The sequence below is a fragment of the Brassica napus genome, chromosome C7 (genome assembly GCF_020379485.1).
Source record: "Brassica napus cultivar Da-Ae chromosome C7, Da-Ae, whole genome shotgun sequence".
Classification (NCBI taxonomy): domain Eukaryota; kingdom Viridiplantae; phylum Streptophyta; class Magnoliopsida; order Brassicales; family Brassicaceae; genus Brassica; species Brassica napus.
In genome coordinates this window covers 50,699,819-50,716,129 of record NC_063450.1, presented here as the reverse complement: position 1 = coordinate 50,716,129, position 16,311 = coordinate 50,699,819, and the positions used below count along the sequence as shown (strand labels likewise).

The 16,311-nt window shown below is 36.2% G+C and overlaps 2 protein-coding genes and 1 pseudogene across 6 annotated transcripts; 1 reads left to right on the top strand and 2 right to left on the bottom strand.

The window, feature by feature from the left end:
• The first annotated feature begins 3,561 nt into the window (after window positions 1-3,561).
• Window positions 3,562-5,844, top strand: LOC106409715 (early nodulin-like protein 2). 2 transcript variants are annotated; one of them, XM_013850289.3, is made up of 3 exons: window positions 3,607-3,964; window positions 4,062-5,201; window positions 5,268-5,844. In XM_013850289.3, the coding sequence occupies exons 1-3, from the start codon at window positions 3,781-3,783 to the stop codon at window positions 5,684-5,686; spliced, it is 1,743 nt and encodes a 580-aa protein (XP_013705743.1). In that variant the 5' UTR covers window positions 3,607-3,780; the 3' UTR covers window positions 5,687-5,844. The 2 variants fall into 2 exon arrangements, with proteins under 2 accessions (XP_013705742.1, XP_013705743.1); XM_013850288.3 differs by having other exon boundaries at window positions 3,562-3,964; window positions 4,062-5,844.
• Window positions 5,845-8,035: 2,191 nt separating this feature from the next.
• LOC106409714 (proton pump-interactor 1) lies at window positions 8,036-11,069 on the bottom strand. Of its 4 annotated transcripts, XM_013850287.3 has the most exons (8): window positions 10,851-11,069; window positions 10,120-10,491; window positions 9,847-10,038; window positions 9,596-9,775; window positions 9,322-9,516; window positions 8,624-9,247; window positions 8,449-8,550; window positions 8,036-8,418 (listed from the first exon to the last, which is right to left on the bottom strand). In XM_013850287.3, the coding sequence occupies exons 2-8, from the start codon at window positions 10,456-10,458 to the stop codon at window positions 8,257-8,259; spliced, it is 1,794 nt and encodes a 597-aa protein (XP_013705741.1). In that variant the 5' UTR covers window positions 10,459-10,491; window positions 10,851-11,069; the 3' UTR covers window positions 8,036-8,256. The 4 variants fall into 4 exon arrangements, with proteins under 4 accessions (XP_013705741.1, XP_013705740.1, XP_022561344.1 ...); XM_013850286.3 differs by having other exon boundaries at window positions 8,036-8,550; XM_022705623.2 differs by having other exon boundaries at window positions 8,036-8,550; window positions 10,760-10,894.
• A 591-nt stretch (window positions 11,070-11,660) lies between these two features.
• Window positions 11,661-15,062, bottom strand: LOC106409717 (annotated as a pseudogene).
• Between the last annotated feature and the right edge of the window lie 1,249 nt (window positions 15,063-16,311).

Genomic DNA, 16,311 nt, shown 5'->3' with positions numbered 1-16,311 from the left:
TCTTTAACACAAAGTAAGAAAATCTGATATTTTATTAATCATTAATTTGGTATTCTTATTTTTAGACATGTTTATATTATATATTTGTCTATGAACATATTTAAAAGCTGTTATTCTTGGGTTTACGCCAAGATAGAATCTTTAGGTTCACCAACCAATAGGATTTCATTATTTTAAATTCAAATTTTTTTTTTTTTTAAAAACAAAATATTGTCAACTTATATTATGTTTTTAAAATAAAAAAAAGTAAAAAAAATAGTAGTTACAGAAAAATAATTAAAAAAATAAATTTTTTTAATGTCGTCGGCAAAACACTAAACCCTAAATCCTAATCCATAAACTCTTGGATAAACCCTAAATCCTAAACCCTAAACTCTAAACCCTAAACCCTAAACCCTAAACCCTTGGGTAAACCCTAAACTCTTAGATAAATCATAAACTCTAAATAAAAAACATTAAATACTAAAACCCTAAACTTTAAACCCTAAATCCTAAACTCTAAACCCTTGAATGTTTTAGTGTTTGCTGATTTTGATTTAGAATTTATGATTTATTCAAGGGTTTAGAGTTTACCCAATGGTTTAGGGTGTTTAGTGTTTTGCTGACAACGTTAAAAATATTTTTTTTTGTAATTATTACAATTTTTTAATTTATTTCTTTTTACTTTTTAATTTTAAAAACATAATATAATTTGATAATATTTTATTTCTTTTTTTAAAAGATATCGAATATGAAATAACGCAATTTTATCTTTTGGTGAACCCAATAATAAATCATTTCAAAACCACTAGTTAATTAATAGTGTATCCATTAATACGGCTTTATACAATGTGTATTTATTTTTGGAGAAGCTTTGAATGTGAAAAATGACACTTTATTTATTTATTTATTTTAATGACACTTTATTACTTAGGCATATGTCCAATTTTCTATATAATTTGTTTTGTATCCATGTTTTCAGTCATTAAGAAATAATAGATTGATGTGATAATTTTAGAGGAATTCTTATATATTAATTGAGAAACATTACAACCTTTAAGTGTAGCCACGTGTCATCACCCGAATGAAATTCAGAATCTTTAGAAAATATGTTGTTCCAATTAAGTATATATTATATTTTCATTAAACTAATCATAAAATTAATTAAAGTGTATAATTACTATTTTCTTTTCTTTCCTTAAATAAAAGCTACGGAATTACCAAATATGACTAATGTATATATGACAATTAATGATTCTAATAATAAAGATTTGATAACAATTTATATCCCATCCATTGTTTTTGTTTAATTTTATATTATTAAAATAAATTAAACAATCAAATTAGCTATGAAATTAAAATATAGATTTTTTCGTATATGTTATATTTTGAATTTTTAGAAACGACAAAATTACTAATACTATTAAAATTATTATGTTAAAAATTAATGATCAATGGTTTAACATCTCCTATATATTAATAGATAAACATTTAAAAAGTTTAGAACCTGTAGTTTGTACTAATTAAAAAAGTGTCATACTGAATTGTCACGTAACTGGAATGATAATTTGTTTACGTGGCGGCTTGAAAATCAATTGATAATTTTTTTAGTCTAAAATTAAATTGCTAGAGAATGTTATATTATAGAGTATGTCCATTATGGACCATTTATTTATCAAATTGAAATTTATTATATATTATTTCTTTAAATAAAACTTACGGAAGTACCTAATGTGATTATGATATATATAATAATTAATGATTTTAAATAATGAAGATTTGCTAATAATTTGTATATTTTCTATAATTTTTGTTTAATTCTTTATTATTAAAATAAATTACACAGTTACATTAATCATATATTAAAAATTTAGATTTTTTTGTATATGTTGTATTTTGATTTTTTCAAAATGAGTATAAATTACTAAAACTATTAAAAGTCTCACATAAACTTTTGTGATCAATGTTTAAATTTTTTTTATAATAAGATACAATGATAATAAAATCATATAAACAAATAATTTTATTTTAATAGGTGTTTATGTTAATACATATATATATATATATATATTTCATATCCTTTAAATTTAATTATATATCATATACGATAGATAAGATTGATTGTTTTGATTTATTTATTCTAAAATGACTGCGAATATACAAGAGCGGTCATTTGATTGCAAGCTAATTTATTACATAATAGTAACTGATTTCTTAGTCATTTAATATATAATTATTATTTTATTATTTCATAATATGCACAAAAATATAAAATAAGTAATAAATATAAAATATTTATTCTGCACAAGACACAAATCTTAACCTAAGTATGTATCTCTTTAATAATTTTGAATCTTAAATATTTTCTAAATTTCAGGCCAAAATAAAAGAAAGAAATGAGAATAAACTCAAAAAATTAATATTTATATCAAGCAAATAACCAAAATGATACAAAAATTATAAAAATATCGATGATAGATAGGATTGACACGTGAACGTAAACTTCTTATAACCATAATTAACTTTTAAATTGCTAAATCATGATATAAAACCGAGCTGACATAGTTTCATTGTAACCAAATAGTAGGCATAAGATTTTTCGGCCTAAACGTTAGGTTTTTATGTGATAAGTAATTTTTTGACCTAAAATATTTTTAAAAATGGGACATTAGTAAACAAATTATGTAGAACAAAAAATTCAGAGGAGGCGATAAGGCGATTTTGCTCTCGAAAGTGAAGAACATTAATCGAAGGGTTCTCGATGGTAAAGAGGATAATCGAAGGGTTCTCAACGCAATCGAAGGTAAATCGAAGGGTCCTCTTGTTGATTTATGGATTTACGCTAGGTTTCATGTTGTTTTCCTCGCAATTTAGGGTTGGGATATCTTATTTTACTTCTTAATGATAGTTACTCATGCAAAAATAAATATCTTATTTTTACATGTTTTCTTTTCTTAATGAAAGTTAATCATGCAAAAATAAATATTTAAATTTGACATGTTTTAATTTTTTTTTCTTAATAATAGTTAATCATGCAAAAATATTTATTTTAATTTCACAAGTTTTAAAATTTATTAATTTTTTTTTTTAAATATTTCAAATTGGATAACACCATTAGACATACTAATTTGATTAGAATTTTTAACTATTTAAAAAAAAAATACTATAATATTCCTAAGGATTCCAATGGTGTCTCTTGCATTGTACAAGAAGCAACGAGAACTAGTGATGGTAACTATATCAGCAACAGATGGAGCACTACTGTTGTAATTACCGTGTAAAGAAGTAGATATGTGTATGTTCATGTTTATGGTTCCTCTCTTTGCTAAAAAACATAGCCGCCATTTTTGTCATCTTTGAGATCAACACTAATCATGTCTCGTCAACCCAAAAAAAAAATGGAACCAGATGCAGATTTAAGACTTTTTAGTATTCTTATACTAGTATTAAGTTACTGAGATTTAGTGTTGAATCCGATTCTCGCCACAGTTCTATAGCGCTCTTTAACGCGCACTATACTCGTACCACTTTTCTATTTTTCGATGATATAATAAAATTTCAAAACGTCGGTAGATACAGAGAGAAAACTCTTTTGTATTAATGAAGAAGCAAATTGATACGACATTCAATTTTAAACACGTAGTAGTCGACATCTTCTCCTTATCATAAAGACAAAACGTTCACTTTCCTTTAGCCCTATTCCCATTTTTCTTATTTCATCTTTAACAACCTTTCATTGCTATATATTCATCATAGTCACACAAACCCATTTATCTCATAATCTCCCAGCTTTTAGAAGCCATGGCGTTTCTAAGAACCAATAGCCTTTGTTTCTTCCTCTTCACGGTACTCCTCTCTTTCTCTACGTTCTTTACCGATGCAAGGAGGTTTGAAGTCGGAGGGAGCGGCGCGTGGGTTCCAAATCCGCCGGAAAATTACGGATCTTGGGCTGGAAAGAGCCGGTTCCTAGTACACGACACACTATGTATGTACAAATAGCCTATCTTTTCTTATTAGTCATGTGATTACTTTTTAGTGTTTTTTGTTTTGTTTTGTCTGAGACTCGGTTTGGGTTCTTGCAGATTTCAGCTATGCTAAGGGAATGGACTCGGTGCTAGAGGTGAACAAGGCTGATTACGACGGGTGTAATACCAAGAATCCGATCAAGAAAGTTGACGACGGAGCTTCAGAGATCTCGCTTGAACGTTCTGGTCCGTTTTACTTCATCAGTGGCAATGAAGATAACTGTAAGAAGGGACAAAAGCTTACTGTCGTTGTCTTGTCTGTTAGAACTCCCTCTCCTCCTCAAGCCGCAGCTCCGGGAAATTCTCCTCCGGGATCAATGCCACCTACGTCTTCTTCCCATGTTTCTCCGGCCACTTCTCCACCCGCACACACACCACCTAAATCCTCTTCCCCTGTTACTCCGTCTTCTGCTCCGGTGACTTCTCCACCGGGATCAATGCCACCTAAGTCTTCTTCCCATGTTTCTCCGGCCACTTCTCCACCCGCACATATGCCACCTAAATCGACTTCCCCTGTTTCTCCGTCTTCTGCTCCGGTGACTTCTCCACCGGGATCAATGCCACCTAAGTCTTCTTCCCATGTTTCTCCGGCGACTTCTCCACCGGCACATATGCCACCTAAATCGACTTCCCCTGTTTCTCCGTCTTCTTCTCCGGTGACTTCTCCAACGGGTTCAATGGCACCTAAATCATCTTCATCCCCTGTTTCTCCGGCGACTTCTCCACCGGCACTTATGCCACCTAAATCTTCTTCCTCTGTTTCTCCGTCTTCTGCTCCGGTGACTTCTCCGCCGGGATCAATGCCACCTAAATCTTCTTCCCCTGTTTCACCGTCGTCTGCTCCGGTGAATTCTCCGCCGGGTTCAATGCCACCTAAATCATCCTCCGCTAAATCTCCGGCAACTTCTCCACCTGGTTCAATGGCACCTAAATCTTCCTCTCATATGTCTCCGGCGACTTCTCCACCCGCACCTATGCCACCTAAATCCTCTTCCCCTGGTTCTCCGTCCTCTGCTCCGATGACTTCTCCGCCGGGATCAATGTCACCTAAATCATATTCCCCTGTTTCTCCGTCATCTGCTCCGGTGACTTCTCCGCCAGCGCCACCTAAATCATCTTCTCCGTCTTCTGCTCCGGGATCTTCACCGCCGGGATCAATGTCACCTAAATCATCTTCCCCTGTTTCTCCGTCCTCAACCCCGATGGCTTCTCCGCCGGGATCAATGTCGCCTAAATCATATTCCCATGTTTCTCCGTCCTCTTCTCCGGTGACTTCTCCGCCAGCTCCTCCGTCGTATGCACCGGGTTCTTCACCGTCAGGATCAATGGCACCAAAATCTTCTTCCGCGGTTTCTCCATCTTCGTCTCCCGCAGCATCTCCTTCCTCTGTTTCTTATTCGCCGTCAGATTCTCCGTCAGCATACTCGCCGTCGGAGATGGGTCCCTCGGGAGATGCCCCGTCGGGCTCGGCGATGGGTCCTTCCGGAGATGCTCCGTCGGGCTCGGCAATGGGTCCCTCCGGAGATGCTCCGTCAGGTTCGGCGATGGGTCCGTCAGCCTCCGGTAATATCACTTCGCCGTCGGAAGCTCCAGGCGAGGAAAAGGCCTCTGCGAATGGTATGGCCGTTATGTCGGTAACTACAGTTTTAAGTCTGGTTATAGCCATGTTTATGTCTGCTTAAGAACACTTGGAGGCTAGTTTCATTTCGAGTCTCTCTACTTTTTTATTTTTGTTAATTGTTTTCCGGATTCCATCGTAATTATGTATTATTGAGTATAGTTGGATAACTTGGATTGTTGTTTTGTTATAATAAATAAGAGTCACACTATTGTGCTAATACATTATAACTCTGTTTAAAAGTATTTAATTCTGTGATTAATACTCATCACGTTTACATGTGACACTGAGCTTATAAGGTTAGGTAAAGGTGATTTATCTCTAGCTCCGGTTGGTTTTTTTGGACATAAACAAAGTATCCTACTAAATATTTAGAGTTGCATGGATAGATCTTAAGTTGGATCATACCAAGCTTTATATAGTTCAATGCTCTAACTAGGCCTGGGCAAAATAACCGGAACCGAAGAACCGAACCGGAACCGAACTGAAATACCCGAAATCGAAACCGGACCAATACTCTCAAATACCTGAACGGTTCCTATATTTTTATATCCGAAATAACCGAACCGAACCGGAACCGAACCGAGAACCGAACGGGTACCCGAATATATAAAAATATTAATTATATATACATATAACATCATTAAATATATATTTTAAATTTAAAATTCTATTAAAAGTATCTGAAAATCCTTGATGATAACTAAATTATTATAAAGTATCCAAACTACCCGAAAGTATCCGGATAGTTTTATCCGAAATATCCAAAGTAATCCAAAATATCCAATTTTTTTATGTAAATCATCTTAATTATTTGATATTTTACCCTAAATAACCGATATTTTATCCAAATTATCCGAACTACCCGAACTATCCGAACCCGAACCGGATCCAAATGAGAACCGAACTTTTTCCGGATATTTTCCGGTTCCTACATTTACTATCCGAACCGAACCGAACCCGAAACTATCCGAACCGAACCGAACCGAAAATAGGTCAAGTACTAAATGGATCCTCTAGCCCCTATCCGAACTATCCGAAACCCGAAATACCTGAACCGAACCGAACCGATATCCGAAATGCCCAGGCCTAGCTCTAACAATGGCATTAAAGGCTAATTGCAGTTTAATTCATTTACCTACCAAAGCCCACGTATGAGAAAAGGCATAAGGACTTTTCTCTTTTCTTTATATCAATGTCATCAATGCAGGAAAGTTGTTTTTATTTTTCCACTTATTTTTGTCTGATGACTTTGACAATTTAATTACAAGTCTTTCTGAATTTTCATTATTGTATCTTTTGTAGTATTTTCAGTGGTCATTACTTTACAAAATTGAATTTGCTTATTTTTTCTCTCTGTCGGCAGTAGAAACCTATAAACTATGGACCTACACTGATTGTGCATCTTATCTTAGATTAGTCAATGGATTCAGAGCGTTCAGTGCGTTTTGAACGCATGTACATAAATTTAACGAGGCTAAATCATTTCATTACACGAAAACTGTCTTACGGATAATTAACAAATAATTGAAACTAGCAGATTTCTTAGCTTCACAATAAGTTCGCAATCTTAATTTGATAATTGCAAAAAGCAAAAGTTAGTTTACATTAAATCTGTTATCTAGACAGAACCAACGTACTGTGAACGAGACCAAAGCATTTAAAGACGATAGCTAAGTTGGCAAGGCCATTACAAGTAACACGTAACAACTAGCCATTGTATCATCGCAAGTGTAGCCCCCACGATGATGTAAACACGTTTCGAACGCTACGACTCGGCCAAGCGTTATTAAAGGACACAGTGACCACTGATACGCATTGTCTCTCTCTCTCTCTCTCTCCCCGGACCCACAAATCACCAAGTTCCCTCTCAAACATTTTCTACCATGTGATGGAGCACAAAGATCAAGCAAACGTCATCAGTTTACAGTATTGTCCAGATTTGGTATGAGACTAATAAGCTTTGTCTAAAGAACTACCTCTACCTTATTTCATTTGCCTGTTAAACTATAAATTAGTCAAAAGGATAAATAAATAAATATGGATTGCTTAACTACAAATCAGTGGTTACTAGAGTCTCACATCGGTTGGGACAAAGGTTTTCATTGATGAGGTTTTTGGTGAATAAGTCAATCAGGGATCGATCTACTTTTCCAAGTAGATTCTGCAATTCGCCTTATGTGTGTGGTGGTAACAACTAATAACTCTTTTGTAGAAAACTCTAGAGTTGTCCCCATATAACCATTGATCCATTTAGAACTCAAACTGTTAAGCGTGTACTAAAAAAAGTTGATCACGTATCTCATGAATCACAAGTCACAGTTTCGACTCATTAGTCATGATAACTAACTTAATTATATGTAGAAATGATATCTTCTGGGATAATCTGTAACACTATCAGAGCTATAAAAAGTAATGTAACAAAAACTGTTTTCATACTTGAAAGTTAAAGCCTCAACAACAAAAGAGAAAAAAGAAGAACAAAGAAGTGAAATGTAAAAAAGTACTTGTAAAAGGGAGGAGTAGCTACTCTGTATGTAAAAGGAGGCATAAGTTTAAAGAGTCTCATCCTCAAAAACAAGATCCCAAACTACAACAAACGCAGACTCGCTTGATCATCATTACGTTTTCCATCTAGAGAACGTAGTAGTAACCCAAGACAAGAAGCATTAGCACCACAAGAGCAGCTGGAGCAGCATAAATCCAGTAGTTAGTCGCCTTCTTACGCTTGAGGATAGCTCTAGGGAGTGTTTCTGGTCCTCCTCTAGTGCGGATCCTGTTCCTCACTGGTTTCTCCTTCAAAGCTTTCTCCTTCTGTGGTTTCTCCTCCACTGGTGCTTCAATCTCCTCCTTCTCAGCCTCAGAAGCTTCTGGAGCTTCCTCAGATACAGCCTCTATTCCGCTCTTCTTGGCCTTCTTCTCTCTCTCCTGCAACACACAAAGGAAATGGAGAATTATTAGAATGGAGAAGAGAGGACGCAGAGAGCATTGATAATTTTACCTTTTTCTCTTTCTTCTCAGCTTCCATTAGAGCTCTTTTAGCAGCTTTGGCAGCAGCTTTCTCCGCCTGCTTCTTTTTCCTTTCCATGGCAAGCTTGGCTTTAGCAATCTCCTCTTGCTTTCTCATCTCTCTCAGCGCCGCTTCATCCACCTTCTTCTCCTCCTGCGGCTTTCCAAGACCATACACTTCCTCATCCTCCTCCTCTTCATCAGCAACAACAACGTTCTTTACTTTCGCCGCATCTTTAGCTTTCTTCTGAACAGCAGGAGCATCTGGTTTAGGTGCAGAAACTGGCTCCTCCTTTGGCTGCTGCTGCTGTTGCTTTGCCTTGGCTTTAGGAACAACCTCGGTCACCGCCTTTGCTTGCGGTGGTGCCTCTGGAGGAGCAATCAGAGGCTTCTCTTCAGGGTTCCTCATCCTTCCATCTCGGCTAAGCTGCCTAGCATCAAGCGATGGCAAGAGTCTCTTCTCGTAATCTTCTCTGAAATTCTTCTTGCTGCACCAGAGGGAGATGAACTTCTCAACCTCTGCGTTGGAGAGCGCCTCGAGCTCCTCTATGTTCTTCTGTGCAGCCAAGTCTCTAGCTTTGTTCAACACAACACGTCCTTGGTAGAATCCAGAGTTCTGAATCAACAAAAAGTACATAAGAGTGTTTTCAATATCCCACAAACATGCTCAAGAGTATGTGTGTTTTGTACATTCTCATCTCTTTGCTTCCTAAGCTCACGGATGTTTGAGTAAGCTTTGTCTCTCTTCTCAGTCACAGTCTTCAGCTCATTCTCAAGCACCTGAATCTCATCTTTAGCTGCTTTCACCTTCTCACTCAGCTGATTAATCCTCGCGGAAATCGCCTGCCTCTCTTTCTTCACTCCGTCCAAGCCAGCACCCATTAACTGCAAACCAAGCATAGATTCTTTAATTTTTACAGACTCAAAAACTGCAAAGAGAGCCAACCAAGAGCTCTCTTATTACCTTAACTTGACCTTGAATATCATCTTTCTGACCCATAGACTCTTTGATCTTGGCCCTCACAGCCTCATTAGCAATGACCTTATCCCTCGTCCCTTCAAGCAGCCTGATCTCTTTGAGAAGCTGCTTCTCCTCGGTTAACGGAATGCTCTCATGTTGAATCCTATACTGGTAGCTGTATATCTACATTTTCCCCACACAAACCAAATGAGAATCCATCAAAGGTGAAGAAAATAAAAGTAACAGATTGTTACCATATTGTTCAGCTCTTCCTCGGAGGAGCATATAGCAGGCCCACGAGCATTCCCACCATCATTGCCCCTTAGCTTCCCCAGAGCTTGCTGCAACGGTTCCATCTCCTTTCTCTTCTCATCAAACTTGGTGTTGTACCCTTGACGCTCCGTCTTCAACGGGTCCAACAGGTCAAACAACTCAGATCTCTCCGCCTATACATCATTACAAAAATAAAGTCAACTCTACAGACCATTCATCAGAGTTTCCAAACAACAAAAAAAAGAAGACTTTACCCTCTTAGCTTTCAACTGTTCGTAGACAGCACTCCTGGCCTTGCTAAGCTTCTCAAGCTCCTTATCAGCTACATCAAGCTTGGCTTTGATCTTGGGGTCGTCGAAGTGACGGTACTTAACGAAGTAGAAGGACCGGATCTGCTTCGCCGCGGGCCACTCTTCCGCTGCGTCTTTTGGTACATCGGAGATCAACACATTGTTGTTGTTGTTGTTGTTGGGACTCTCTTCGGCTTTCTTGATGGCGACCTTATCCACTACCTTCCCGTTCGTCTCGGGCTTTCCTTCGAAAGGAGCCGGAGCTACCTCGAATCCACCGGACTTCACAAACTCAACACCCATCTTCTCTAAACAGAGCAAAAAAAACAGAGGATCCTGATCCAACACAAGAAAGGATTCAACTTTAAGGATCTAGATCGTAATCAATGCATATCCGGATAAGATCATTTCCAGAAAAAAAAAAAAAAGACAGCACATACAAACAGCAGATTCGATATATACGGACAGAACAGGGGAAAGATCAAACCTTTAAACAACAGGGTCAACGGAAAAAAAAAACAATTGTCGGAAGTCAAATTAGCAAAGAGATCAGAGACGATCAAAATGATTTCAGATGAGAATAGAGGAGGAGATTTATACATACATATGAAGCTGAGAAGCAAGAATAATCGAACGCAAATGAATCAATCACACGAGTTTACAATAGGAAATAGAATAAGGGAATGAAGGGATACCGTGAAAGTGGAGAGAGATGAAGATCTGAGGAAGGAGATGTAAACTCTTGTGATGGTCAGATCTCAAATCTAAATATATAATCTTCGATTTTTAGAAAAAGCCCACATTAAAGTCAGATATATTTTACGTACGTGGTAAATATTTACTCTCCCTATCTACTGATTTTTTTCTAACCCTGATTGGGTTCTTTCCTAGTTTCCTACTTTTTTTTTTTTTTTTTGGGTCTAAATGTTAAATAGTAAACAAAAATATAAAAGCCTAGTTCCCTACTTGTTTTGTTTGTTCATATTTGTCTATAATCTTTTATCAAAAACAGTAATTCAATTAATTATCTAAAAATTGCAAAATTTATTGGATTTCTTTGGAAGAGCAAATATTATCTAGTTGAGTAGAGCGCATGACTTTGTGTAACAACTTTCAAACGAATCTAACGACGTGCTTTTAAATGATCTTTTTTTTTTGGCAAAGTATCAAACTTGCAAATTGCAAGCATGGAGAGGTGTGGTCACGGGCCTTGCGGCTATAGAGATTTGTATATGTTAAAATGATCTTGCGGAACTAACATAACTTGTCTCTCTCTGTAATCGGTATAGAATAAAATAGTGTGGATAATAATCAAAACTAACTAACTAGTAGAGCATCTTAGCTAACATCAAACTAGTTTAGAAAATCAGTTCAAAAAAAACATCAAACTAGTTTAGTTGGTAACTCCAATTGCAAATTTATTTTACTTTACTCAAATTGCTTGAATCATTGAAACTTTGTTATCTGGTATTTCATTAATGTTTTTTTTTTTTGAAAAAGGGCCTCGTATTTCATTAATGTTTCAACAAACTATTGTTTATTTTTTTCATTTCAAGCCAAGGGTGCGCGGTAAGGTGGTAGATATGTATTTTCACCAAAGAATCAAATATTTATATGAACAATCTATTACCATCTATATCTGTCGAGTTTAGTTATTGGTTTAGAGTGGTGATTAATAATTTACAAAATATTAAGATTGTTTAGTAAACATGGAAGTTAACGAAATATTAAAAGGGTGCATTTTTGGTTAAGACGAACCTGTCTTAATAAGAAGACAAAAGTTGTTCAAGGTAAAAAAAAGGGGAGACAAAAGTGGGAAGAGGTGGAGAAGAAAGAAACAGTTGTTGTTAGGTTGTGTTGAAAACGTGGGAAGTCTTCTTTGGCGTTAGAAGTCCCATGGTTACAGCTGTCCACTTGTCAGAGACACACGTCTTCTCTCTTTTTTTTTTGAACACATGACACACGTCTTCTCTCTCTGCGTTTCAGATTCATATCACGAGTCATGCCGTATTTTAGATTCTTTCCATTGTACTCTTCTTACATGAGCTCAAGCTCAGACGTAAGCTGAAATTCCTCAAATACCCTCCTAACTGCGATTGGGTTACATGAGCTCATCAAGCTCAGACGTACGCTGAAATTCCTCAAATACCCTCGAATACCCAATCAACCCTACCTATATCGTCAGCACAAACACGTGACGTGAACAACGAGACCCCAAAATATCTCAATGCAGTTCCGTATAAAAATTGAAGATCTGATTTACTGTATTAGTGCAAGGTCACAGACTCACAGTAAGACAGGAAATGAAGATTTGAGTGTCGGTTTGTGTGTTTAATAGAAATACACATTTAAAGATTTTGGTACAAAATTGGATTTCATTTCATAACAAACGATATATAGCTCCGCAAACTTAACGTAGCAAAATACATCGGTCTAAACTAAACCAGACTGGTTTTGATAGGATACTAGAAGTCAAGCATGTGCTGAGGTGGCAAGAAGGAGATCAGCTAGATGATGTCAACCAAACGGCAAGTATCTCGCATGAAGGAGTCTCACGACTCATTTATTTTCTAGTTTTATTAATAAGAGAAGTGGTCTTCCTTAACTATAGGAACCAATCCTCATGTCACGTTTCCCATTTCATGTTTGTTAGGAGTTGATGCTCCACTTCCCATTTCTTTGCTTCATGTACGCTTTGCTATTTATATGAATTAAAAACCTAAAAAGAAGTAGTCATAACTACCCAAAGAAAAATGTGTTCTTAGTTTGTTTTTGTGGCAAATTCTCTTTGATTTGAAGAGTGACTTTAATTGGTATCAAATCACATGTTTCTATATCCTATAAATGGGACCTATCAGGTTTGGTCTAAAATCAATTTCACCTAAACACAGCTTAACCGGTTTCATACTATGGCTGAGGTACAATCCAGAATCCATATAGTTTCTTGAGTATGTTCATTCATCGGAAGCCGAGGCAGCTTGTTTCAGACAATCCCGCATGATCTCTCCAAGTTTCGAAGAAGCATCCACGCATAGCTGCATTGCCTGCAAAATTTTGTAAATTGTTTGGTTACGTTTCTACACGCTCATAGTCCTATCACCCAATTAGTTTAACGTTACGTGCTAAGATGTTACCACATAGACCCCTTGGTCGGAACTTGCGGATTGTTTAGGTATGAACACACAATAATCTAATTTGTGCATAAAGATTATAATGAAGAACAGTCTAGTTAGCCCATGTCATGTGCTTTAAAGCTGAGCAGCAATCAAAGGAGATAAGGTATTATTGGAGGGCATACCTCGTTGATATTAGGAGTTGCCCATTCACCAGTGATAGTCAGCTGAGTGGACTTCATTACGAGACGGCATGCACGTCATCATCAAGCTTCCATCTTCACATCCTTCCTCTTCTGTAACCGGGTCAATCATAAGGCTTTTACCTATGCAAGACTTTCAAAATTGCAGGCATTATTATTATTTTTTTAAGTCAATTTTTCAGAAAAAAATTATCAGGAGATAACAACAGGTTTATTATATGTCTCAAGCTTAACCACATGGTACTCTTGTTCTATTTCAATGAATGTGTTACTTTCTCCATCTAACGCTAATAAGATTAAGAGATAACGCAGAGTAATTGGTGCAATTGTTGTAACATGAACATACCACTGAGACAGCTGTGATAAGGTCATACATCATAATACCAGCATCTGCTAGAGCAAGACTGGCACATGATATCACAACGGGGAGGTCACCTGCAACACAATACAATTAGTAAGCAATCTCCTATGCTGCTATCATACTCTCCTACAAGAACTCTTATAGCATTTTGAGTAGTGTACTTGAGACTGTTAGAAAGTAGAGCAGAGTCATGGGACTTACTGCCACCAGATTCAAGCACAAGCGCAAAAACATCAACGGTTGTCTTTTGGAACGTCTCCATCATTATTACGCCTTCCAACGCTTTGTGAAGCATTGATGAGTACTCTTTGTGATCAGTCTCCTGAACACAACCACAAATGTATAACTAACTTGATGAAACAAAAATTATAATAACGTGATAAAACTTCACATACCTGACTCCCGAGAGCCGGGGCAGCAAAAATAGTGTAGCTAACATTGCAATTCAATCTACCAACATCACTATAACTCGTTGCTTTCTTACTCTCCCTTGGCCCAATTCTAACAGAACAAGCCAAACACATACCAAAACAGAATTAACTAAGAGAAAAAAAAAACAAATTGTGAAAATAGACGATGTGGACAAGTGTTGTCTAATACACTCACACTGAGACGATGACTTTTGTGTTACCAAACTCAGCATAAGCAGACCCAGAAACAGAACTCACAGCACCTGTTTGAAGCACTGAAAATAAAAACACACCAAAGGAAGTAAATTTCAAGTTGGGTTAGTCTCAAAAGAGAGACCTTTCACCAAAGTCATATGGTTCTTGTCGCAGGGACTAATGATAACGTTTAAGGGGGTTAGGGTTTTTACAGGCAGGTCGGCATTGGTGGAATCCACGGCCATCAGGACGTGTCCAATCGAGGTCGAAATCTTTGAAGATAGGAGGTCGAGTTCTGGCGATGATTCTTGGTGAATACGTTGTAGTTGAGGCTCCCTGTTTCGCTGCCATGATTCAAGCTTGAAGATTTAGGGTTTAACCAAACAAAAAATAAAAGTCAAATTGTATATTTTGTATAAAATAACCTCAAGCTTTCAGCTATTTAAGCAAGTAAACCCCAAGTTTCGATTATCATGTTTAGCATCGCCCTACTCTATAACCCAACCTAGGACATCTCTGTTCTATATAATTAAAAAGTGGTTTATAAATTTTTATTAACCAACTCCAGTCAACTAGTGCCAAATCCAGAAGAAGTTATGTACCCCCAGTCACAGCAAATTTATAATGTAAACTAGAGATGACAGGCGGGTATATTATTGATGCCCAAATATATTGATGCAGTTAGGTGAGAAGTGATGTGGTGGTTATTAGGTTAATTGATGCGGTGGTTATTGTATAAAATTTGTATTTTTCTTATATACAGTTATCATATCAAAAAATAGGTATCATGGAAAATATTTGTTAGACTAAACTAATATCAATAGGTCACACTGTGTTTTAATAGAATAGATTACAAAACAAAATTGTCACACAAAAATACAATGGTGGGAGGAACAACCAACTTCCAACAATCAACTAATCAAAGTAGTAAACTCAACATAATATGGATAATGTTATAAATTAAGCATTGAAATGATCATCCACTCCTTTACCAACTCAAGCACTATGATCATCTACTCATCAAGCATTATGATCACCCACTCATTTACCAAATTAAGCACCATCTTTGTTATTTTATGTATTGTTGTTCACTATAAATACCATCACTCATCTCACTCTTTTGTACACCATAAACAAGAACAAGAGTTTATAATCAAAGAACCATTACATCTTCTTCTTCTTACTTATAATAAACTCTCTCACTTATAGTAGTGTTATTTGCTTCATACGGGTATTAAATTCTACTCTTATTTAAATTTCTCGATACTATAAATTATAAGTTATTTCATAACACGTTATCAGCACGATCACTCTGCGATTCAGTAAAATTTATTTGTATAATTTATACCATGTTATAATGGTCGGTATACCGCCTCTACTATTATTTATATCATGTTATAATGGCCGGAATACCGCCTATATTATTTACTAGTAATTTAATTTATTTATTGGTCGGCCGAGCCGCCTTATATCCTGTTTATTATTTATTGGTCGGCCGAGCCGCCTTATATCCTGTTTATTATTTATTGGTCGGCCGAGCCGCCTTATATCCTGTTTATTATTTATTGGTCGGCCGAGCCGCCTTATATCCTGTTTATTATTTATTGGTCGGCTGAGCCGCCTTATATTCTGTTTATTATTAATTGGTCGGCCGAGCCGCCGTATAATTTATTTGATATTATGCATTGATCGGCTGAGCCGTCGCATGATTTATTGTCATATAACATAAATATTTCATTGTCATAATTTTTCACTTTTATGAAATTTTATAGATTTGATTGACCGTTTAATACGATATTTTCGGACTAATTTTTGGTGCACTCGATTTAACCCCAACGGTCACAAAGAATTTTTTTCAAAAATTTCCCCTTTCT

Coding starts and splice junctions, on each gene's coding strand:
- LOC106409715 (XM_013850288.3), top strand. CDS start 3,781: ATGGCGTTTCTAAGAACCAATAGCCTTTGTTTCTTCCTCTTCACGGTA. Junction 3,965..4,061: donor CCTAGTACACGACACACTAT/GTATGTACAAAT, acceptor GGGTTCTTGCAG/ATTTCAGCTATGCTAAGGGA.
- LOC106409714 (XM_013850286.3), bottom strand. CDS start 10,458: ATGGGTGTTGAGTTTGTGAAGTCCGGTGGATTCGAGGTAGCTCCGGCT. Junction 9,776..9,846: donor AGGAAGAGCTGAACAATATG/GTAACAATCTGT, acceptor GGGAAAATGTAG/ATATACAGCTACCAGTATAG. Junction 8,551..8,623: donor CTGAGAAGAAAGAGAAAAAG/GTAAAATTATCA, acceptor TGTGTGTTGCAG/GAGAGAGAGAAGAAGGCCAA.